This window comes from Schistocerca americana, unplaced genomic scaffold (assembly GCF_021461395.2).
Source record: "Schistocerca americana isolate TAMUIC-IGC-003095 unplaced genomic scaffold, iqSchAmer2.1 HiC_scaffold_187, whole genome shotgun sequence".
Taxonomy (NCBI): domain Eukaryota; kingdom Metazoa; phylum Arthropoda; class Insecta; order Orthoptera; family Acrididae; genus Schistocerca; species Schistocerca americana.
Window position 1 is genome coordinate 180,308 of NW_025725892.1, and position 17,253 is coordinate 197,560.

A 17,253-nucleotide genomic window follows, 5' to 3' on the forward strand; every position below is an offset into this window, starting at 1 on the left:
TTATAATAATTTGTAAGCGTATTGTTATGTTGGAGAGAAACTTCTGTATTGAAGAAAGTCTCCATAAAAAATAATAATTTATCTCTCTGATTCCTGACAATACCCCAATTTTTTAACCAATAATATGAATCTTGCCATTAACTGTTACATCCAAATGACAAAGGATCATTATTATGAGTGAAACATCTTTAGATATTGCAAAAGTTACCACACCTCCTGCAGAAAGAATTGTCAATCATCATTTCTTCTTAGGTTCTGTAAGAATTCAAGGAATTACTCATGAAAAATGTAACAAACTGAATGAATTCTATATAAATCTGATGAGACATTTTATTTGCTGTTTCCTCGTTAAAGAATTTGATGATTTATTAACACAGAGAGAGGAAATAATTGTAGTCTTACATGTTCAACCAGCCTGATTTGACTCTTGCAGAATATACAGGATCTGCAACAACTTTATAAATCAACCAAGTTCAAGTTTTTCCAAGACAAATTCTATTTAGCCAAGAAAACTTGGGAAACAAGTCAAAGTAAACCAATAAAAACTTTGCCAGCTTACATCTCAATCCTTTTATATTAATTTATGGGCACTATTGATGCTCCATGAACATGAACACTACACTGAGAAATTTATAACATTAAGTTACAGCATCATGCCCAAATAAAACGTCATCTTTTCTGTATTGTTGCTGGGGCACTGCATCTTTTTGGCATAATTAAAAGACAAGTCTTGTCTAAGTGGATTGATGGGCAGAACTTAAGGATGAAAGTCACTTTCACATTATGTGTCGCTACCAAATAAACTAGCTTGATGAAACTTGGACCACAGAAAGAACTGCTATAGCGTAGCACAGAAGGTAACAGAATGAAACATGCAACGAGATGAACAGGAATGACGCTTTTATTCAAAGACAATAATTATCCTGAAGTCATTGTGATTTATGATGGTTGTCTGGACATTACAAAGGGCTGGACATACTTCTTAATGGAGTGTACCTCACTAAAGCCCAGATTTCTAAGTAAAACACATCATTTTTTTCCACACTTTGAGGAATAAGCAGAAAGGCTATACTTCATAAGACACACTTAGATAAGCAGTTTTAACTATGTCTGTCTGGGCTTTTTCTGCTTATTTTGCAATTAAATGTTTCTGCTTATTTATTTTATCATTTTTAATAAAAAGAGCATATTTCACTGAAAACTGTCATTTTTAAAATGCTTATATGACTCCTAGCAATCATTTATCAATCAGTGATTATCTTTTTTAACGGTTTATAAAAATTAACTTCAGTCAAATATGCGAGAAAGAAATTCTCAGGTACAGCTAGGATGATGTGAAATAACACTGCAAGGAGAAAGAACATGCTGCAATTAGGTAGATGAGTCATCACTTCATCAGTCAGTTACTGTATTGACATGATGAGAATGGCACATGTGGTGAATCCCTGAGTTCCAAGCTGCAGTGTGTCATGCAACACTCATTGGTTTCAGTGTGCACGATTGCTTGCTGTTATAAGTAGGGAATGCCATTCACAAAAACCTTTCAATCAGCATTCTTACGCAAATATGTAAACACGTCTGGAAGAAATATTTTCAGTGACGACGACAGTGTCTTAATATGTTTTCTGCAGGAAAAGAGTGTATCTAGAAAGAACAAATATGACATTGTGCAGCAAATTAATATCAGGTGACCTGAGGGGAGGGTTAAGAATAAATCTAAGTTAAACCAGCAACTGATCAAAAACAATGTTGGTGAACAATCGAGTTATAGTGACATATTTTTCAAAGACTTGGGCTTAGCATTAGTGGGTTCCGACATTCAGTTGTGGAAACCGAATAATGTGAAACTTCATGTATTTTTCTAAAAATACATAAATAGGAGAGTATCAGACAAATTTACATAGTGCAAAAACGATATAGCACAATGTTTTCAAGAAGTGATTTGTAATATTCAAAATATGATAAATCACAAAAACACACTGACGAAACCACAGATGCATTGGGACAGTTCATGCATAGTGCTGTAGTTGGTGCTATGAAAACAGGGAGCAGGTCACTTCTTAATATACAAATTCTCAACCAAGTAAATCACCCTACTGTTGCCAGATTTTTCAATGACATGATGTGATAGTGTACTGTTATTTGTCAGTGATGTTGCTCTGTATATCATTAAAGTGGGAACCAGATTAAAAATTCTTTACCCTAAATTAGTTCACCTGATGTGCCTTGCTTACAGTTTACATTGTATTGCTGAAATCATCAGAAGCCAGTATAATGATGTGGATCTTCTTGTTTCTAGTGTGAAGGCAGTGTTTGTCACGTCACCAATTAGAATTCAAAAATTTTGTGACCTCCTTGCAAATTTGGCTGTACCTCCTCGGCCAGTTTTAACTCAGTGAGGAACATGGTTACATGTTGTGTCTTATAAAATGCAACACTTCAGTGAAGCGAAAAGTGTATTGAATTTCCTAAATGTGGAAGGTACAGTCAGTTCTGCCACAGTCCAAGAATGTTTTACTAAAAATGGCATCCTAGAAAAGACACACTGCATTCATAATCGTTTCTCCAAAATACCTCATATTTTAAGCAGTTGGAAGCCCAAAATAATTCCTTGGAACATTCACTTTTTCTGATAGACAAATGCTGTCAGAAACAACTGGAGTTGCAAAACTTGTGTTTGTGAAACTGAATCAGGCGCTAAGGGAAAAAATACATCTGGTTACAAAACATTGAGTCAAATTTTTAAAAGCCTTTCTGGTGAAGAAACAAATATTGAAGAGGAATTTGCCAAAGAAGAGCTGTGGTACGTTTCACATGTATCTGAGACATCATACGATGCTGAAAGAAGATTTTCACTGTACAAATCATTCTTCACCAATAGATGCAGGATGGCACTGCATGCTCTGTAACATGCTCGTATGCTGGGCACAAAGCTGGGAGGGAATTCTTGTGGTAGGAAAGTTGACAATTGCTCAATGGTCATTGGTGCATGTGGACATGCTGCAATATGTATGCCAAACACATTCTACAAGTGCTCCATGGGATTTAAGTCGGGGGGAACAGGCAGTCCAGTCCATTCACCGAATATCCTCTCTTCCACCTGCACAGTTCGATGTGGTCGCACATTGTCATTGATAAAAATGGAATTCCGGATGAAATGTAGCCTGGAAAGATGCATGTGGGAAAGGTGTACAGTGTCACAATAACACAGCTCTGTAGGTGTACCACGTTCAAAGATTTGAACATCAGTATGCTTGTGGAACCTTATGTCTCCCCATACTGTAACACCTGGACCACCAAAATGATCATGTTTGACAGTTTTCCTGGGTGCATTACGTATTCTCAACTCTTGTCATATGAGGGCATGTAATGCACCCAGGAACACTGTCGAGCACGATTGTTGTGGTGGTCCAGATGTTATGGTGTGGTGGAGGGAAATGTTACATGAGTGTACTGACCTCCATATCTTTGAACATGGTATACTCACCAGTAAACTTCATTGTGACACTGTACTTCTTCCCCATGTACTTCTTTTCATAGGTGCATTCATCTATGACTTCATTTTAATGGATGACAATGAGCTATCACATCAAACTGTGCAGGTGAATGAGAGGATATTCGTGGCAAATGTACTGGCCTGGCCTCCCTCCTCCTGAACTTAAATAACATTGAGCAAAAGTGGGATGATGCATTGCATCATGTCCACTGGCATCAATAACCATCCAGCAGTTGTCAACCATGCTGGTGGAGGAATGGTACACTCTACACAGTACATAACTCGCATTGACTTCAGCGTAATTATTCTCTTGAATAAAATTGTCATTTCTGTTCGTCTCATTGGGTACTATCAAATGTCAGTTCTTTCTATGTACAGCCCAAGCTTCATCAAGCTATGTTACTTGGCAGTGATACAGCATGTGAAAGTTACTTTTCTCCTTAAATTTTGCACACCACTGTAGATTAGAAAAGAAAATAATCAAAGCATAGAATTAAAAGAGGAATGAGAACAATGCTTTAACAAATGGCACCTCCACCTTCAAAGAAATCTTTGGGCCTGTTATCACATATGAATGTTCACTTCAAAACGGGAAAAAAATTATTTAGAGTTTGTGTATTTTACCTTCCACAAAATTAACAGCTTTTAGACAACTCCATACAAATAGTAACCATGTTTCCAATAAGCCATGGATAACTCTTATCCCAACTGAAATGACACAATATCACAAACATACTGATGCATATTCTATATACACAATTAACAAATTATGAGCATGGTACAAAAAGACTCTTCAAACATATGATACCATGATTTTGAGTTTGCGGTCTAACAGTAAAATAATATGTAATGGTACTCCCCAGGCCTCAAAACTTAGCTTTCTCTTCACCACAGATTACATTAATGATATTACACAGTAGACCAATTTCTGCGGAATCTGTTAAACAGATATCACCTGACTGTCATTATGAGGAAATTAACTATTAGCATCTGAAATTAACTATTAGCATCTGAAATTAAGTTCTCATTGGAAATTAGCAAATTATGCACATAGTAATTAAGCAACATAAACTGGCAACAGCACAAGTCCCTAGCAATATGCTGTCCCCATTTTACTTTGATGACAATGGAGACACTTTGTGACACAAACACCATTACACAGTGGAAATAGCAGGAAACCACAATCATCCATCACCATCACCCTTCAACTCACAACTAAGAGAAAATGATCCAGTATGAACACAAGGCAGTATTCCAAGAAGTGTGGCTCAACATCACTGAGGCCCAATGATCTTGAGAATCAAGCAAGAAGTCTTTATCAAGCCAATCAAACCACACTGATTCATTTCAGAACTAATGGTGTGGTGCATTTGTCACCTGTAGGGTGCTGTAGATGAACGAAGTGCATATGATCTACCAGCAAATCCCTGAATGAGAGGGAGGTGGAAAATAATGAGGGTGATATATTTGGGATCCAATTCATTTCCATGCAAATATTATCTCTATGAGAATAGCACAATTTCTGTTGGCAAGTGTGACCTATTTATTGTCCACCCCACCCCCCAAAAATGACTTATGACACACTTTTACCAATAAGTACAAATAACCTTTTTCCACACTTCAAACTGCAAATGGCAGTTTTCTCATACCAAATTAACCTTTGTGCTCGTGACATAGACACTTTTGTACCCCATATTAAGTCGGCATTTCCATATGGTATGCAGGCAGACTTTTGTTGTATGGCATTGAACTGAAATTCATGAAATTTCCTTGACTGATCGACAAAGAAACAATAATTACGAATTTACAAAATGGCTCTGAGTACTATGCGACTTAACTGCTGAGGTCATCAGACCCCTAGAACTTAGAACTACTTAAACCTAACTAACCTAAGGACAACACACATATCCATGCCCAAGGCAGGATTCGAACCTGCGACTGTAGCGGTCGCGCGGTTCCAGACTGTAGCGCCTAGAACCGCTCAGCCTCTTCGACCAGCTATCAAATTTACATTTCAACATCAAGCCTTTCATTATATTTAATAAGTTGCATTCAAAGTTCACAGTTAAAGAGTTGATTTTGCTAACGAATAGCTCAATTATGCATTAAAATAAAAAATAAAAAACTGATGAGTCCTGCAGAGCTGCCACCTTGTAGGAGAAGAAATTAAGATTCATTAACATAACCATAGAGTATTAGCAGTGTGATCTTTAACTATGTCTTTTTCAAACTGTTAGCTGCAAAACAGGACTTTTAAGGATTCAGTTTCTGTAACCAAAGGTTTCAGAGCATTTATCTTTATGTCTTATGCTGTACAACAGCACATAGATCAAGGGAAGATGACTTCTGATAAGAGAGAATATACTGCTCACTACATTTATATGTAGTACTTACCAAATTAAAACTAAACAAACTCAAGACATATAAAGGCAGGAACAAAATCAGCAACAAAGTACCAAGTCTTCCTCCAAATTCCATAGGATATTTATTCAGATACTTTTTTTCATTATCTTTCACGTACTTGGTAGCAAGTGTAGAATCTGTAAGAGAATCACATATAGTGTTAATAGATGTTCACTTCTGGGTGGCAGCCCACACAATAACCTTTAGAGTAACAAAAACAGATTTCATGTATTTAATACATACTCTGTAAAACAGTCACTTGATGGGTAAGAAGGAATAACTGATTTACTTGATATCAATGAAAAATAATCTGAGATCAAAAAGTAAGTTGAATGGTACAATATATATGTAATGCAACTTAAATAGTGAGGCAAAATTACACCATGGACTAAACCAGTCATGTACTGTAAATAACTTGAGTCAAATCACTTTGTTAATTTTTAAATGGTCATGTCACATGAAGTCCTGTTCATTGCGTTCACCACACAAAAACATTTTTATTAAAACTGTGTATCACATTTTGTTCGAAATCAGAGATTTTTTTCCATCAATGTATGCAATGTAAAAATTTTCTAGACACATTAAAATTATTTTCTTGAACCCACATCTGTAAACTTTAAAGACTTTGCACATGAAAGCACATTTCTAGGTTCACATGTCCATATATCACAGCTTTAACCTGCCTGGAAAGTTCACATATATGTCACACATTGAAAAGAATCTACAACTCTGACTATGAGCTGTGTACAAGCTCTGCATTGGAAAATGAAATTCTGAACAGTCACAAATTGTAATACTGATTTACTAGCTTGAAATTGAAGTAAAATACATGCCTGAAATGCTACACAAGCTAATGAATATTTCCTGAATTTTGGGTTCACTACTATGATTCTCATACGAAGCCTGAGAACATAATACAACAACACAGTAAACTGTGATACGCATATTTGCCTGGATTCATGGAAAGTTTTAAAATATTTTCAGAAACAGTTACCAGTGCTGATGTATGGATTTGTAAGATCGTCACTGTCTTCCTTCCAAGGATTAGGCTATTGCCTGTTCCAAACTCACAAATAAAATCATTTCCATCTTTTCTATGGGCTTCCAATATTTCTTTTCCCATTCGGCTTCTATGCCATCATTTTACAGATTTTCATGGTGGTCTCTTTTTGCACTTTTATGGTCCAGAATTCTTCTAATTGTACCACGGACAAGTTGGAAGTTGAGATCCAAGGGACTTGGCCTACAACTGAAATATCTAAAACAATTTTTGATCTAAGTGAATATTTTCCTAAGAATGCTATTATTTTTGTTGTATTACTAGAAAAAGATTCCTTGCATATTTTGTTCAGATTGTATACTGATCTCTGGTGGTAATCATCATTTTTTTGAAGAATAACAATATCACCTGCAAACAGAAGCACAGTGCTGTATTCTTAAGTCTCTATCCTAACTATCCTAATTTCTTTGTTTACATTTCCATTAACAAAAAATCTCCTTCTCCCTTGATTTTTTCCATTTCCCTATGGGGTTGGCATTGTTATAAAGGTTTTGGCCATTTTAATGCCCTTCCAGACACATTATCCACGCATGAACGACCTGATCTAAACCCATTTTGTTCCTAAGAAATGATAGCTTCTACAATATTTTTTATGTAGTTATTGATAATCTTTTGTTGTGACTCGCTGATCTTTCAAAGTGCAGCCGCGCAGATACGCGCGTCCTCTACATGCAGCGTTGTCTGCCAGCCATACAGCAGCCGCGCCACCTAAGCGGCCAGGCAGCCAGCGGCCGCTAGACTTGGACTGAGTGCTGATTTAACTGTGACAGTGTACACACGTCTTACTTTGTTTACTTGATCCGTGACTTACATGTATTGTGTCGTCCTAGAAATATATTTGTTCAACTTGACATTATAACAATTGGCGACGAGGTAGTGAATTTTATTTTTTCATCGTTGACTCACAGGCTACTTTAGAGCAACTATTGCAAGGTCTCATTGAACAGCAAATGCTTCTCACATCTGTGATTCGTGATTTCGTCGCGGCTTCCAATGCGGGGCGTCTCTCGTCGTTGTCTCTACCTCCTTTTCCTCCTTATGACGAGACAGCAGAAGAATGGTCTGATTACGAAAAATGTCTTCGACAGCACTTCTTGGCATTTCATGTCGTGGACGACCAAACATGTAAGTCTCTGTTCCTTTCGTGGATTTCACCTCAAATGTATCGGTTGTCGCAATAGGCTCCTTTGAAAGATCCTGCGTCTTTGTCCTTTGCTGAAATGTGCTCACTTCTGTCCATATATTTTCAAAAGCATACGCATGTGGTAGCCTCTCATGTTGCCTTCTATCGTTGTCAAAAACAACCAAATCAATCCTATCGCGCTTGGGCTGCTGAACTCAGTCAAAAGTGTCAATTTGTTACTGACGTTCACAAAGAATCCTACGCCGATTCCATGGTACGGGATGCTATTATCCGGTCGGCACCCAACAAAGAAGTTAGGCAACGTGCCCTTCCGTTGGCAAATCCAACTCTAGACGAAGCTTTGGCCATTATTTATGCTCTACATAAGTTTGGTGTTTTTCTCTATGGATCCAAATTTCATCTTGTTACGGACCACAAACCACTTGTTTCCTTGTTTCATCCATCAACGTCGCTTCCCGACAACGCTGCGTTGGGCTCTTTACGTTTCAATTATGAGATACATTTCCGGCCGACGGCTCAACATGCGAATGCTGATGCACTGTCTCGCCTTCCCATGGGTCCTGATGTGGCAGCCGAGCAGCGGGTTGTGGACGGGTTCCCCGTCACCGGGGACCGGTTGGCGGCTGCTACGGGTTCTGATCCTACCCTCTCTCGTGTTTTACGCTGTATTCAGAAGGGTTGGCCAGATCATCCGTCCGCTAAGACTTCTGATCCATAGCGGAACTACACCGTTTTGCGTTACCGCCTCGCACCTAGGGATGATGCTATCCTCCTTTCCACTGACAATGCTTCGCCGCGTGTTGTGGTACCTGAGTCTTTGCGTGCTTCAGTCTTGTGCCTCCTTCACCAAGGGCACTGGGGTGTCTCTCACACAAAATCTCTGGCGCGCCATCATGTGTACTGGCCCGGCAACGACTCTCAAATCGCACACATGGTCGCTGCTTGCGGCCCTTCTGCGTCACAGGCCGCCGCCCCGAAGTCCTCTTTGTCACCATGGCCTTTGCTGAGAAGCCCTGGGAGCGTATTCATGCTGACTTTGCGGGACCTTTTTGAGGTACTTATTGGCTTCTCGTTATTGACGCCTACTCTAACTTTCCTTTCATTGTCCGTTGCACGACGCCTACCACCGCGTCAACCACCAATGCTCTAGCTCGCATTTTCTCTTTGGAAGGCCTTCCCTCTACTCTTGTTACTGATAATGGTCCGCAATCTGCCTCTTCCGATTTCTTCCGATTTTGCGGATTATTGTGCCCATCATGGCACCATGCATCTCACGGCCCCTCCGTTCCATCCACAGTCAAACGGTGAGGCTGAACGACTGGTCCGCACATTTAAGGCTCAGATGAGGAAGTCCTGACTTCTTCTGCTGCTGATGATGCGCTTCTTCACTTTCTGGCTTCTTACCGTTTCACCCCCATGGGCGACCACAGCCCAGCTGAGCTCTTACATGGCCGACAGCCCCGCACGCTACTTCATCTTCTGCGGCCTTCCACTTCACGGCCGCGGATGCCTTCGCTTGGCCGGTTCACCGCCGGCGACCTTGTATGGGTACGGGGATATGGCAGGCGGCCAAAATGGAGTCCTGGCCACATCTTACGACATCGTGGCCGACGCCTGTATGAAATCCAGACGGACACAGGTGTCGCAGTGCGTCATTCAGATCAGCTTCGACCTCGTGTGCCGGCAACGCCTGTTCCGAATGCCGCTACACCACCTCCGGCTCTACCCAACGCTCGGGATCTTGGAATCTCTCATTATTCACAACGCAGCCCTCTCACCATCATGTCGGTGCCAGCACAAGAACTGACGCCACCAGGAGACATGCCCATGCAGGAACCAGATGACCATCATCTGTCAGAGCAACTCTACTCGCCTCCTCCTACGGACGCCGACACATCGCCCATGTCTCCTGTTATAACAACCGGACTTGCCACAACAGGTAGATTGGGGCACGGGGCCCCAGCAGATTCGACCCCCATGTCTCCAGTCATCTCAACCCGTTATCATCGGGGACACTTCAGTCCGTACGGGAAGCCTCCTCCTCGAGACTTTACGGTCAGTCAAACACCACCTATGGACGTTAGCAATCTACAGGCCACCTCTATCAAGACCAGTGCAAAAAATTCAAAGGGGGGAAAAGTGTTGTGACTCGCCGATCTTTCAAAGTGCCGCCACGCAGTTACACGCGTCCTCTACATGCGGCGCTGTCTGCCAGCCGTACAGCAGCCGCGCCACCTAAGCGGGCAGCCAGCCAGCGGCCGCTAGACTTGGACTGAGTGCTGATTTGACTGTGACAGTGTACACACATCTTACTTTGTTTACTTGATCTGCGACTTACATGTATTGTGTCGTCCTAGAAATATATTTGTTCAACTTGACGTTATAACATCTTTGAACATACTTTGTAAGCCAGTTTCTAAGAGACTGATGTCATGACAGTTTTAATAGTCATCGGATTTCAATTTCTGGAAGAGAGAGATTACTTCTGCCATATATCAATGGCCTGGGATCTTGCAAATCCTCCAGGATTCACCTACTAACATTGAAAGACGTTTAGCTAATGATATGCCTCTATATTCAAGTAATTTGGCATTTATTTCATGCATTATGGAGGCTTTCCTGTTTTCCATACATTTCAAAGCTTCTTGTAGTTCCTCCATAGTAATTGGATTAATCGTATCATTCCTTCAGTGTAATTTTCAGTCCTATGGGGACCCCGTAATACCATGTAATGATTTATCCATTGTTCATTAGGTACAATTTTCAGTGCAGTGCCTCTTCCTTCTTGGTTCAAAGCTTTCATGACTTTGAATGGACATTGATGTCTACCGTGTAAGTTGTGTTCTGTCATTTATGAATGTGCCCCATGATTGTTCGTGTGCTATGCACACTATTTGCTTTCTAGTATTCATTTTTATTTTGTATGTTTCTCAAGAAGAGTAAATGAGAAAAAAATAACACTACTGCAGATAAAGTTCCTTATGAGACATAAAGAAAAAGAATAAATAAACCGCACCAAATGATACACAATACTGCTGGGGTAAAATAGATATATTTCCATTAATGTTTAATGTCCCACGGTAAGGGAAAAGAAAATTTCAGTCTTGTTAAAGGAAATTGTAGAAAACATAAGGATTCTAAAAACAGTAACGCATAACTTTCTTTAAGTCACAAGACTGAAAAAACTATGCAAAGTAAATATAATTTGTCAGTTTAAACAGTCAATGGCGAAGTAAACGTCTTCACGTTTCAACAGTTCACAGGTTGTAGTTCTCTGAAAAAGACCATCGCACTGAGTGGGAATACTAGCGCAAAATATTATTTGTCCAGAGATAACAATGGGGTTACCATCAAAGCACAACATTAATTCCACTAAAGACTACAGGTGAAAGTATGACACTCAAGGGTGTGTGCAAAAATACAGCAGTCATCTACCATCTTAATTATAATTTACGGTACGTAAGACAAACAACTTCTTGCCACCTGATACCACTGTTGCCTAATGCACTTCTCGTCCAGTCCAGCACAAAATGGAGCACAAGGTTTAGCACTGATTGTCATAAAGCATACATGTTGTATACAGTCTTAAGAGCAACCACTACTTGCTGGTGAAAGTAACGTCATTTTTGCACCAACACAGACTGCGCAACCCGTAACCACGCATTTAAGACAGGTGCTTGTGGAAACCTGCTACCAGGACTGGAATATTGTTTTGACACAGTATGGTGGAAGAACTCAGGCCGCCACAATGGTAAGTGGAATTATCACTTGCCACAGCCCACTGCTGAGGCACCTTGATCATCTAAGTGACCAGAAATGGTCCTTTGCCATGGCAAAACAGGGCCAAGAAACTCACTCAGAGTATCCTGCCTTCATCTGCTTCTGAGACCAAGACGTACTCCACACCAGTCAATGATACCCAAGAGGTGAGGAGGGGAGGGGGGGTTCAATCAGCTTCATTATTTTTAGCTGCCTCACCTGCTAACAGCTGTCCAGAGCTCAGTGTGCCTTAGCACACCACTGAATGTTTCAGCTTCTGCACCGCCGCTCTTGGAACTACCTGGTACATTCATTTAGCAGTGCAATGTGGCAATGTTTCTTCCGATATCTTGTGTGGCATTATTTGTTTGGCACAACTTGCTTCAGTTCGCACCAATCATAGAGTCAGTGCCATTTATTGTACACTATTTGTTCATTGTATAAAATTAGTTTACAGTTCCAGTGACGGACTGACAAAAAGAGTCAGTCTAGTAATTCATCATCACAAACCTTTAAAAGTAACTGGAAATCACACTTCATTTCTGAAGAGAAGGATGATGAGACTTAATCTATACTATGCATTCCCATAATCGACACACAGCACAAATTTGCTACAGAACTGTTATAAAACATGAACAAGGAATTTGAAAATTTAACTCATGGTGAAATGGCAACAAAATAAAGCTATTAACAAATGATTCGTAAGGGATTCATGGTTATGCATATCAAGGAGCTCTTTGTGCTACATTCGCAGGCATGATGAAATTGGTGGTACAAGTAGTTCTGAAGCACACAAATTATTACGACTTCAGTTTCAACAGCTTTTCATGAAACTGAATAAAGATCACGGAGACATTATGTAGTACTGTTTAAGATATTGGTTACACCAGGAAGCGTGCCAGGAATGGTTTTTCAATTTAAGATCCACTATTTTTGAAGTTCTGAAAAAAGAACAATTAAAGTAGGAACCAAAATTACAAGATCTGGAATGGGTTGCAGACCTCATTTCAAATGGACTTGACTGCATACTGCCCTTAGTAGCGCAATATAAGATGAGAAGGAACTTGTTTCTCATATAATGGGAAAGGGGATGTATTTAAAAAGAAAATCACATTGTGGAAAAGACTGCTTCTGACAAAAACCACTATTGTTTCTGAAAGCCCACAGGTGTTAAAGAAAATGTGAATTATGACAAATTACAAGGACAGTTTTAAAACTTTTCAGGACACCACCAGTCTGTCTAACATCTGTTTTTGGGACTGTTTGTCATTCCTGTTCAAAATGCCCCTGTGCATTTGCACGTGAAATTGATCATTCTGCAATGTAATTCAACTTTAAAAGATTTTTTTTTTTCATTAAAATTGTACAGGTGTTCTACAAAGTTTTCTTCAAGAAGAATTTCCACATCTATATAATTAGGTTGTAAACATGACATAAATGTTTTGAGCAAAATGTGTGTGTGAAAGGCTTTTTTCAATTACGAGATTAAATAAGTCACGATTACATGACAACTTGAGTGAAGAAAATCTGCGAAACTGTCTATGTCTTCCATATGTAGACAGTTTGTAGCAGATAAAATTTTATTGTCCCTTCATTGAATCAAAAGTAATTAAATAATACTGAAAATTTCTTTTTTGTGATCTGTGTTGTCAAGAAATAAGAAATTTGAAACCATGCTGTGTCAGGGTGTACACAAAGACAAGGGAAAAAAAAGTTCCCCAAATTTTTCCCAGGCTTCCTGGTTAAAAAATACACTTTCTCCCAGGCAAAAATACACTTCTTCCATGTTCAGTGACAGTATACTCCCTCCAAATTTTAAAACTTATCAATCCTTTGAATGGTTAAGGTTTTATATACCAGCGTAGAACCTCCTGCCACTTTAGGAAACGAACCCCAGAAAAAAAGGCATTTTGAAAAGATCTTTGATTTGCGGCAACATGTACGCTGCATTTTTTTGTATTACGAAGGTGTGTAGTCGAATTCCATCAAAAACAGAATTTTAGTTTCCAAAGCATTGAAATCGAAATCACAGTGTGCTTTTGTAAGCCAATCATAGCTCATGTCACCAGTCACCAGTCAATGATAGCAGATAATCATCCTGTTTACATGGGGCTCCCAAAACCGGATTTTGTAAACCAATCTCCCAATACCGCTTCTGGGCAGTCATGCAAACACTTCAAAATTGATTATGGAAATCTGCTTCTGGTTGCCAGTTTTCCAATTCCACAATCAATTTTCGCTCCCATGTAAATGCAGCCAGTATTGAAACGGGCTTAGGCTGTCAGGTTTCGTCTTGTTTTTAAAAACTTCGGCTAATACTGACAGAGTGGCTTTTTGTACAGTGAAGGATAAGTAGAAATATTAGACTGAAGCTATTTACCCCTTGTCTAACTGAAGACGAGTAACGACTGTGCTGACTAAATCATAAACTATAACTGCTGTTTTCCAGGTGCTGCAGTCAACTGGTCTAGCAAATGTGCTTCAGACCTTAACATGCACACACAACAGTGAAAAACAATTTTGTCTTTCGGAAGATGTGTCGCATGTAAATGTAGTGAAGCAGAGCATAGGACATGTGATGATGTCAGCCTATAGCAACATCATTGTTAAGTAGCTCGAACACACAAATAGGAAAAGTTAATGGTTTAAATTAATGTACATAGTGCAGCTACAAGAAAAAATCAAGCTTTCGCTTATAATATTTGTCTTTTTTGCATGTTTTACACTTCGATACATCACATAAATGTGACAGTAAAATTTTAAGTAATGACATAAATGTCTGGACTTCTGGGCCTAAAATTCTGCTAAATGGCTGGCCCTCAGAGTGTTAAGCTATAAATGAGAATCAAACGCTCTGTGATTTAAGAAATTCAAAGCATGTTCGCACATGTAACATAACTTTTACTGCGTAAAATGAAATGTACTTTGAAAGTAACACTTTTCACACCACAAATCACAATATTTTCCCACAACTTATTAGAATTCGTTTCAGCAGTTGTCAGAGAGACCCAGAGAATGGACATCAGAGGATACTCCAAGAGCATCAGAATTTTGTAAACCATACTAAATTGCATAATTCAGCTTAAAGAGCGCATTCTTATGTCCAGATTCATCAAGAGGTGGGCCCCAAGCTGATATTAAACTTTCCAGTGTGGTTTTCGGGGTGCAGTATTATATTCTCATGTTTAGTTATTTATTATGGCATGATGCCATACGTCCCAAAAGATAACAACGTGCACTTGAAATTCCGCCAACAGTTGACACTAGATAATAGTGTTTCAAATAAATTGACTGCCTCTGCAGAAAAGATTAATTAAAACCAAATCTTTTTAGCAATTCGGCAAAAATAACTTCGTTGTTCTGCAAAGCAATTAATGCCAGACTGCCAAAAACCTGGAAATGAAATAAAATCAGAAAACAGAAACTAATAATTATGTGAATGTATTTTAATTCACTTTATAGCTCCCGGCCACAAAAATCTGTTTTGTTTTCATTTGACTTGAGAGCTGTAAATCAAAAATAAACAGCAAAATCACTAAATGTAAACACAATTCACATGGAGACTACCCCTCATTCCACTACAACTAAGACTGCTCTGCGAATGCACGAATCTGGCAGCTTGGCCGGGTGGCATCTGTCTGCTTGTTGCTACTGCTGATACAGTTCGTGTGTAGTTACCTTGGATACAGCTAAAAGTTGCACTTCAAGTAGCCAGAAGCAGGAGAAGGTACTTGTCATATGCGACTCAACTGTGCATGCGCATAAGCCCGCTGGCAACTGCTTAAACAAACCTAATGAAAGCCATTGTGACGTCATGCCCACTGGAAACAGTTTGTTGTTATGAAGTATTGCATAGTCTTCATCCTAAAGCCTGTGACACATTTTGCTGTGGGCAGACGCTTGTGTGTGCACTGTTTTGTTGCTGTAAAAAGTAAAAGTCCCCACCCCCCCCTTTCATGTTTTATTTCTGCAGTATTATACTGCAGTAGCGGACTGACTAAAGTAAAATTCTTTGTTGGAGTGTCAGTTCTTAGCAAACAAAACTACAAAAATTTAACTGAAAACTAAAAACAAGAAATTCCTGGAATTCTAAAAAATTCCTGGGTTTCTCACAGTTGTCTCCCGGTTGAAAATATTACCGGGTTTTTCCTGGATTTCCTGGAGCGTATACAACATGCGTGTGCGAGCTATTCACTGTTCCTTATGCGGCTGCATTAACATCTAAGGCAGCACATTCGCAGTTTCCGAATCTTCCCATTTAGACAACATGGCAGGGTGGTGAGAGAAGCTTGCAGTTGGGTGAGAGAGATATGCAGGCATGCAAGAGCTCTGTACATGTGTAAAGTTCTTGACTGTCTCTTTGTTAGCACCATTCAAACGGCCATCTTCCATAACTAGCTGTCAAATTTCATTACGTACACAAGGCCTGTTCAAAAAATTCCTGAATTTTGTCCATAAACGTTTTCTAAGCTTACCTTTTACTTATTGTGCCTGGTCTCCTTCAAAATACTCTCCTCTACAATTGATACTCTGCTCCCAATGCGATTTCCACTCCCGGAAAGAGTCTTAGCACGGTGCTTGCTGTATTGCACAACACACCATCTGCGAATTCTCTTTTATCTCATCTATAGTTGTAAGCCTTTGTCCTCTCAACGGTGTTGTCAATGTTGGAAATAAAAAAATTACAAAGATAAAAAAAATAACAAAAATAAAGTCCACAGAGGCCAGGCCTGGAGAGTACAGAGGATGAGGCAGCACAGTGATTTTGTTTTTTGTTCAATAGTCACACACCAACAGGGATGAATGTGTGGGTGTGTCATTGTGATGCAAGAGCCATGAATTGTCTCACCACCTTTGTGAAGATTGAACCTTGGCCTCAACATCATAACTATAGAACCACGACCCATCACCAGTTATGATTCTCTTACGGAACATCTCGTTCCCATTTGGGCAATCCAAAGGCTCTTCACAGATTGTGAGGTAAAGGTTTTTCTGGTCTTGACTCATGAGGCATGGGATGAACTTGGTGGCAACACGATGTATTCCAATATGTTGCGTCAGAATTTCATCACACGATCCACGTTCTTCTGCAATCTCTCGGACAGTCAGTCTTCAACAGGCATGCACAATTTCACTGACGTTACTGACATGAGCATCGTCAGTAGACATCAAAGGGTGTTCTGAATGAGGGTCATCTTTAACTTCTGTCTGCCCATTTTTAAACCATGTGAAACATTTGTAACACCAAGTACAGAATATTTTCAAAGCATATTTTCAATAAGTTACCAGCAACCATTAAGAGTTTAGTTTCAGACAAGGCACAATTTAAACATAATTTAAAAGAATTTTTGGTGGCCAACTCCTCCTATTCCATCCATGAGTTTCTCAACA

At 39.5% G+C, this 17,253-nt stretch overlaps 1 protein-coding gene across 1 annotated transcript in view; it reads right to left on the reverse strand.

The window, feature by feature from the left end:
• The window catches only part of LOC124573711, a 121,480-nt gene that overhangs the window by 42,407 nt on the left and 61,820 nt on the right, over nt 1-17,253 (reverse strand). Inside the window, exon 7 of the mRNA XM_047131140.1 lies at nt 5,891-6,036. Coding sequence (XP_046987096.1) covers nt 5,891-6,036 — 146 coding nt within the window. The remainder of the gene's footprint in view (nt 1-5,890; nt 6,037-17,253) is intronic.